This window comes from Brassica oleracea, chromosome C3 (assembly GCF_000695525.1).
Source record: "Brassica oleracea var. oleracea cultivar TO1000 chromosome C3, BOL, whole genome shotgun sequence".
NCBI lineage: Eukaryota > Viridiplantae > Streptophyta > Magnoliopsida > Brassicales > Brassicaceae > Brassica > Brassica oleracea.
The window spans coordinates 37,162,523-37,171,663 of record NC_027750.1 but is presented as its reverse complement, the minus strand read 5'-3'; the positions used below and the strand labels follow the sequence as shown (position 1 = coordinate 37,171,663).

The following is a 9,141-nucleotide window of genomic DNA, read 5'->3' as shown; positions in this document are numbered from 1 at the left end:
ACGCGTCCAATTTAAGACCTAAGGGTCAGAACCTAAGGGTTCCATCATAAGACCTCAGGGTTCAAGGACCACGAGTCCAACTTAAGATCTAAGGGTCAGAACCTAAGGGTTTCATCACAAGACCCCAGGGTCCAAGGACTACGAGTCCATATTCAAGATCTAAGGGTCTAGAACCCAAGGGTTCCCTCAAAGACCTCAGGGTCCAGAACCTACGGGTTCCTTCGATGACCTCAGGGTCCAGGGATCATCAGTTTGATTCAAGACCTCAGGGTCCCGAACCTAAGGGTTCCTCAAAAGAAGGGTCCTCCAGGTCCCAAATCATTGTAAGTCTCTAGGCGATCCCTCAATCCCCGAGGAGATCCAACCCTAAGGGGTTCAATCTTCAGCAAGTCTGGCAGGTCTAAGGACCCTCAACATATAGGATCCGTGAATCCCTCGACAATCATCTAAGCCTAAAAAGGACCCTAATCCTACGAGGAAACTACCAGGCGTCAGGATCAACATTCTAAAACATCGTCGGAAGATATTTTCAGGATACGGCGGATTTTCACTGAAATAATCATTCCATAATCGAATATGCTCTTCTTCACGATTTCTTTCGATATAAGCTCATTTTTTTTCTTTGTCTCATTGGCTCTTCATGATGACCAATGGTAAAATTCTCAAAGGTTTGAACAAAATATTGATCAAATGTATCATCAAGTGAATCTTCAAAAGTGTTTTGAGAGGAAGATGCCATACTTCTGATCCAAAAGATATTTTTTTTTAATTAATAATCTTCGTTTGGTGAGAAAAGGGTTGGTAAGAAGAGAGAAAAAAGATAGAGTGACTTTGTGATTTTCTGATTTGGCTTAATGAATTATAACTTTCTGATTTGGCTTTGATTTTTGGCGATGATAGAGTGAAAAAGATAGCAGATTTGGCTTGGTAAGAAGAGAGAAAAAGATAGAGTGACTTTGTGATCAGAAAGAAGCGAGAGAGTTTGATGAAACAAGAACAATTGACATGAATGAGAGAGAGCAGCTTCAATACTTTATACTACTTGATGAAACCAAAACAATAGACATGTGAACGAAGACAGTCCGTGACATACAAGACAAAACAAAACAAGACAGTCCGTGATATACAATACAATGTGAAACAGGACAGTCCGTGAAACAAAGACAACATGTGACATGTGATTACACTAGAAGACTACAAGACAACCTGTGACATGTGATTACACTAGAAGACTACAAGACAACCTGTGACATGTGATTACACTAGAAGACTACAAAACTTGAGTTTACAAGAGAGGCTGTGATACATGATTGACCTGAAATTGCAACCCCGTAGCTCTCCAACCTCAATATGGTAGCGGGAACACTCATTACTACCAATACCACTTATTGTGTTCGTTTCAAATGGAACATGGTACGTGGCTTTGATGGTAATGAGTAGTCACATTACCTTATTGTTACAAGGCAATATGCAGCCTCTTCTTTCCCGTGACAGAAGACAACAATGAGATGCTCCGCTATGTTTCCTCTGTTGACCTGAAAGAAGAACATGAAACATAATAAGAGCAAGAACATGAAACATAAGAACAAAACAACAAACACTCATCATTCTCATTACTTAAACATAACAAGTACATGAACATGAAACAGACAACAAAGAACTAGCATGAAACAGATAACAAACAACTCGACAGACCTAAAACAAAAACACTTAAACAGATGAGCTTCTTCTTTAGACTATGTGGAGAACAACTCAGTAATGAGCGCCTTCTTTAGAGCTTCTTCGTACTCAGGGAGTGGCTCTGTTTTAGCAAGTAGACGGTCAAGTAGACCTATCTTGGAGAGCCTTTCTTTCTTACTCAAATCCTCTTGCTTAATGAACCACATCTGCTCAAATTCACACAGCCCCTTCCCCTCTTCCATTGGCTTCTTACCACGACGCTTGGCTGCCTTAACACCAGGGGGCCGATCCGTTCCCTCATCCGCTTCACTAGTGTTGTTGTCAGTTGCTTGAGATGTTGAGGACTGTGCACCGTCCTCACATTTTCTCTTTTTAGAGGTTCTCTTGGTAGATAGATCACACCACTTCTGGACATGGCGAAGCTCCTTCCACGCAGGCTCCAGGGTGATTTTTTTTTTATAGTTGTTGAAGAAGATAACGTGAGCTTGTTTGAGAATATCATTCTCATTTTGGCCTAAAGTTTCTCTCTTGCTGCGGCTTCATATGCTCCACAGAACTTGCAGACAAGATCATTGATCTTGTGCCACCGTTGCTTGTAGTGTATTGGCTCTCTTTTTCACAGCCTGCAAGCTTCGGACTAGCAGAAAAGTAGTCTGCTATTTCTCTTCCAGAAGGCCACAGACGTTTGCTCGTTCCTAACAACAACATCTTTGCTGGTGTTTAACCAAGAGCTGATGAGGACTACATCATCTGTTGGCATCCAAGACCTCCGTTCTTTACGCTCCACAGGAGTGTCTTGCTCGAAGTTGGAAGCTTCTGTACCTTGCGTCCCAAATAAAGGAATGAGAGAAGATTCTAAACCAATGCCACTATTTTGTTGGCTTTGAAGAAGATCAACAAAAATTACATTCAAATATGGATTAGAATCCATATTTGAATATGGATTAAGTAATAGAAAAGAGAGATGGAAGATAAGAGAGATGGAAGAGAAGAACGCGAGTTTGATAGATGGAAGAGATAAAGGATTCGGTTTAATAGAGGAGAGAAAGATAAACGCATTCATCACTCACACAACCAAATGAACTTGACATTTATCTAACTCATAAACAACGTTCATCACCGTAATTACCAGCTAACGATCAGTTCCATTTATCACACAACCATATATATTCTACCTCTAACCAACACATTTATTACAGTTCAGTACACATTCGTCACACAACCAAAAAACGTTCAATCAATTAAAGAGAAGAAGACACTTAACTGTATTGCGAAGATCAAATGTACTCCTCTGCTTTGACGTTCCTTCGTTTTGTACCCTCGATCCATGCATTATAACACACAAACAGAGAGGCACATATGAATAAATTAGTTTATGACAGATAATGAAATGCGAAAAAAATACATGTACATGATTAATATATACGATTTCAAAGATTGAAACATACAAACAAAAACAAAGTCAGAACATATCAAAATGATATTATCAAAGACAGAACATCAAATTTGATTCTTGCATCTTAACTGAAACAAATTCAAGTTGAAACAAACTTACAAACAAATCTATTTTCATCCATCCATCTTAATTGAAACAAATTTGCAAACAAATCATATTTGATCAATCCATCTCAAGACAGAACAAACCGAATCAAACAAATCAAAATTTACAAAATTTTATGAACTTGAAATAGAAGCTTTACCTTCGCCGACAGAGAGCTTCGTCTTCACCGAAGATAGCTCTGTCGCCGTCGAGGAGAGCTCCGTCGCCACGATACATCGAATCGACGAGAAAGAGAGAGAGCTTTGTTTCCACCAAGAGAGAGAGCTTCATCGCCACCGACACACCTAACCAACAAATAACAAACGATAAACAACCGATCAGAACCAGAAGATGCTTAATCAGAGACATGCAAAACCAAAGAACACAACAACCACTTACCATTCGATTTAAGGAGAGCCACCGAGCGTGAGGTCCGTCGAGGAGAACCACCGAGATGGAGGTCGCCGACGCGAGCCACCGAGGGAGACGTCGCCGACGAGACCAGAGCCACCGCTAGAGTCCAAATCGCCTTTCTACGGCAGAGACGATTCGAGAGAGAGAGAGAGAGAGAGAGAGAGAGAGAGAGAGAGAGAAAGAGAGAGAGAGAGTTGCCTTTCACTACGTTAAACGCGTAACCGAAGATGAACCCTCTCATTTGTAGACACGTGCTAGGTAAGCAACGTTGCTTCCCGGCCTTAATTAAGAGCTGTGTCTTATGCTTTCTTCTTTTTTTAATCCTAATTATCCCTAAGAAACGTGCTAAACACGAGCGATAAAGATGCTCTAAGGACCGATCTTTCTTTGTTTCTTGCACTGTTCGCGGGCCTCACTGATACGTGGTGGCCCGCGATTAGTTCGCCTTTTAATTATAATTTTTTTTTTATCAGACAAAAAAATAATAAAAAATCAAAAAAAGTTACCTATGATTCCATGCCGGAGCTCCCTGCGTTGAACATGCTCTTAGGCCCTTATAAAACCCCAAGGCCTACTAATGAATATCATAAGGTAGCCCATTAGAGCATGTTTATCGTTGGTCTTTTAAGAGACGTTTCTTAGCTTTTTTAGTTAAAAACTAAGAGATCATATCTTATATTACGCTAAGAGACCCAACTTAAGAGGCCTGCAATAAACATGCTCTTAGTGACTGTAAACAATTTCTCAAGCAATTTTCTCTGTAAACAATTTCACAAGCAATTTTCTATGTGGTTTTTGGTATGGGTTTGTGAAGAATGGCATTAGTTATCAGCACCTACTACCACTAGTGGGTCAGTTCATTACTAACGTATAGGTAGCCCTAGGACGGATCCGGATATCCGGGAAATTTAGGGTATCCGTCGGATCCGTGGATTTAATATCTGGATTCAGATTCGTGGTTTCCGGATATCCGGGATATCCGGGTTTCGGATATCCGTCTCGATATTCTATTATCCGCAGATATCCGGATGCGTCAAAATAATTAAATATAATTTTTTTAACAAAAAATACTAATTTTTTTAATATAAAACATAAATTAAATATTTATAAATATATTTATATATGTTTATAATATTGTAAAAACTAAAATATAATATTATAAGATTAATTCATGTATAAATATTAATATATCAAATATAAATATTAACAAAATTTAAAAATTTAATGTATTTTAAAAATACAGATCCGGATCCGGATATCCGGATCTAAAAATTAAGAATCCGGATCCGGATTTGATTTGCACGGATCCAAGATTTTACTATTCGGATTCGGATCTAGGCACCCCGAATATCCTATTTTCGGAGCGGATCCAGAGCGGATCTCGAATCGAATCCGGATCTCGGATAATATGTCCCAAGTCCCAGGCCTATGTACAGGGGTCAATTAACTAAATTTTACACTATTTTCACAGTTTTTCTAAATAAATAGATGTAAAAAAAACTATTCACAAATTCACATGCTAACAAGGTGGCTCCGTCGCTACCTACTACGCATATAAATAGGCGGTTGGCTCTTTAATTACTATTAAATAAAAAACTCAGACTCAACTAAATCGGAATTGTTTTTGGTGGTCGGCGACTTATGCCGCTGGTTACCAACACCTCCTTTTGTTTTTTTGGGTGTTTGTAAATATGATTTTCGATCTATAGATCGAACTTAGCTTCCGCTGGTGAATCTTTTTTCCCTTGGAGATTTTGAGATTTTCTCTTTTTCGCTAGGCGATGTCTTTTGAAGTGATCTAATAAAAGTCAGTCATCACTAGATCTTGTGAAATTTAATACTCTTTTCTTCTGCAAGAAATTGCTAGATTCCGTTTGTTGGGGATGGATTCTCTCTCTATTCAACGATATGCACTTAATCCTCTTGAGTAAAAGTTACTCTTTATTTTCATCATGAAGATGATAGGCTTTAGTAAAATATCTTAGTGAAAAGGAAGTGGTGGTGTTAGATTGATGTCAGTTAGCTTTAACGGAGATTTAGTAGAACATACGTTTTTTTTAAGACGGTCCAGCAAAAGATCCTTTGTCAGCCAAATCGAACTATCTTAGAATTACAATCTGCGGTGGCTGGACATCTAAGACCTCAAACAAAGGTTGGAGCATACGTGGAGTAAAAACGTTTTGGCGTTTATAGCGAATCTACGGTGTTGAGAAGCAAAAAATGGAGGATCGGTGCAAAAGACATCCGACGGCGAAGAACTGAGGCGGCCGAGATTGTCGCCTCGCATGTCAGACACATTTCATCAATGCGTGTCTTTGGTTTTTTCAACAAGCGGCACATGGAAGAACATCAATTAGAAACCGAACTTCATGTTTGGGCTTATATATTTTGTGGGGCTTCTGTTGGGTTTTAGAGCACCACCATTAAAGCATAGTTATCCTTGAAACCCCAAATGGGGTTTCTTAATTTTTTTTTTTTTTTACTTTTTCGAATTAAAAAAAAAAAATGAACCAATCGTGAGCCGCCACGTGTTAGTGGGGTCCGCGAACAGTATAAGAAACTCGTAAGAACCGACTACTATTTAGTAGTTTTTGTAACCGGTTTCTTAAAAAAAAGTGGGTCCTACGCGGGATCCACAGGCTAAGAAACCCTCTAGTATACCCGGATAAAGATGCTCTTAGTGAACTTATGGAGGTTCACACAGATTCAAAAAAATATATATATATTAAAATAATGAATAGTGATGAACTTGTGTCTTTCTACCTCTTCTCAGTGAACCGGATTCATCACTGTAGCGCGGACTCCACGTGGCGGTCCGCGATTGGTCCGATTAATTTTTTTTTTTTTTTTTTTTTTAAAACAAAAATCAAACAGAAAAAAAATATAATAAAAAAATACTTTATGAACCCCTTTGGTGGGGTTCACTAAGGGGGTGCTCTTACGTTGTTGGATCTTGTTTATAACGTTTCAAACCTTGTAAATACAACTTTTAATTTAAAACATAAATCTGAGATTAGCAAACTAGCATCATAGGCCAATAGAGAGAACCATTACCATAACAAACAAGCGAGCTAAAAAAAGGCAACATATGTTCAAGGTGGAAATAAAAATAACGAAAGTTTAGCACTTGCTTTATTTAGTCCTATGGAACCATGTGTATATGATCGGGACCGTTCATCGATGGTTAGCATTGTGAATTCGACGGCGACCAGTACACATTACAGGCACAAAGCGGCCTTAACGTCAAGCTTCCACGCAAACCCTCCACCGTCCATCCTCCACACGTCACATGGCACCGTGACTGATCCTCTTTCACGATCTTGACACGTGTACTGTAGTCTCACTCTGCATGTGAACGCCGGGTACGTAAGCATCGGCCTCTCCTTCATCACCAACCTTACGTTCACGTGAAAATTATCATAGCTCCTGCCCGGTGCACCTTCCTTGGCCATCTTCCTATACGCCTCATTGGTCCACGTTACTCTTCCTACACAGTCCGATATAAACCCAGGACACGTGTCCCTCACGAGATTCATTTTCTTCTCCTCATCTGTCCTCCCCAACCCATGACCGTTGATCCAAGCGTCGGTCACACGCTCAACTGTCACACACGACGAGACCACCACCGCCCTTCGTGATATCTCGGCACTCTTGTACGGCGTTAACATCCCATGGTCTCCGCCGCTGAAACTCAGCCACAACGGACCGTTTCGCTTCTGATCATTCTCCACCGGAGAAACGTTCAGATCTGGAAAAGCTCTTTTATCAGGCGTCTCTGGTAAAAGAGACAACGTAACCGCCGTTGTAGTAGCAGCAACGCCTCTGTCGGAAACCTTCCTCCGGTTGCACCGCCGGGAGTTACCACCTGAACTCTCCTTCTGATGCTTCCTCTTTCCTCTCCCGGGTTTACAGGAAACATCGGAGCTGCCACCACTCGTTGTAGTGGAACCATACTTTCCAGCGCCGGGAGATGCACCTCCGCCGTCGCTGGCCGGTTTAGGAGCAATAGGACGGAACCGGAGCATGATTCGGTCCGCTTTGGAAAGACCGTAGCGACCGCCGTAACCGCCATATCTAGCTATGCAACATCCTCCCCTACCATCCATCTCTCTCTCTCTCACTCTGAATCTTTTAGTTATATGAAGAATGTTGAAAAATAGAAGCTTTAATGAAGCTGAAGATGATGAATAGGGTGTTGTAGGTTTTTATAGGAGTTTGATGATGACAAGTGTTTGGTCGATACGCGTGTGTTTGTCTACGATACGACCCTTATCACCGTTGCACATGGGTTTTTCCTCTTTTATTCCTCCGGTTAAAGACATTGAAAATTATTCCAATTAACGTGTATTATTTTGGAAAATGTCATGAAGTAGACATTGTTTTATCTATGAATTTCGTTATTTTAGTTTAATCACTTCAGAGTTGAACTAAACTAATATGTAACAAAACTAACAATATTTCTATGTTTATTCTTTTAACTTTATAATAAAATAAAGCAATATTGTAATTTCATATAAGAATATCTTAGTTGGAATTCAGAATGTGAAGTTTTAGAAGTTATATATATATATAATATAGTAAAAATTGATTAAGTAATATTCAACAAATTGATATATATGTTAAGTAGTTGATAAAAATTCTGGTCTTAAATTGGTGTAGTGTAAAATATGACATAAATTGATAAGATAATAATATTTAGAAATCTTTTAGCTAAATATATGGTTCCACTGAAATTATAAATTAATAATTGTTATAGATTAAAAATTTATATAAATATAAACAAAGAATTTTATTGTTTATTTGGTTTCAAATAAATTTCATCTCTAATTTTATTGTTTATATCAATATATTAGTGTTATTTCATCGAATTCTATACATATAAAAGACATTTTAATTCTATAATATGTAGTCAACATATATAAACTATATCAAATAATCTAATTATAATAGATAAAATTAACATCTAAATCTTTTTAAATAGCATATAATATTATAAAATATTCTTCCCATATTTAAAGATATTTTTTTTAATTATAAATCTAAAAGGGATTTTTTTTATTTAAATTAATAACTCTATAAATTATTAAATTATCATAGTCTCGATATTATTAATTATAAAGTTTGTATGTAGTACAACATTGTGAAACAGTATTAGGCAATAATTAACTAGGATTTTTTGCAAAATTGACCTACAATTTAAAGTCAAACACAAAACTAACCTTCCTTTTTTTTGAAAATTGGTTTTGCCCTATTCACCCCACAAGTTCGTATAATTTACGAAAATGCCATCAATTTTTCTTTTTTTTCGAAAATGACATCTTTACTCTCTCACCCTCATCATCTTCAAGTAATTACAAGATTGTCATTGTCATCAATACCACAACCACCATGAACAACCAATTTGAAGCTCTTAATGCTCCCAAAATCGATTTACCCTTCTTCTTTTTCCATTCTTGTGAACTAAACACAACATATCTCTCACTTTCTCTCCACAATGAGCTAAAAAA

General features: G+C 38.1%; 1 protein-coding gene across 1 annotated transcript; it reads right to left on the bottom strand.

The window, feature by feature from the left end:
* Nucleotides 1–6,585: 6,585 nt before the first annotated feature.
* On the bottom strand, nt 6,586–7,791 carry LOC106332400. Its single transcript, XM_013770865.1, has one exon. The coding sequence runs from the start codon at nt 7,738–7,740 to the stop codon at nt 6,853–6,855; it is 888 nt and encodes a 295-aa protein (XP_013626319.1). The 5' UTR covers nt 7,741–7,791; the 3' UTR covers nt 6,586–6,852.
* Nucleotides 7,792–9,141: the final 1,350 nt, after the last annotated feature.

What these genes read in the sequence shown, in the direction of transcription:
- LOC106332400 (XM_013770865.1), bottom strand. Translation starts at nt 7,740, where the DNA reads ATGGATGGTAGGGGAGGATGTTGCATAGCTAGATATGGCGGTTACGGC.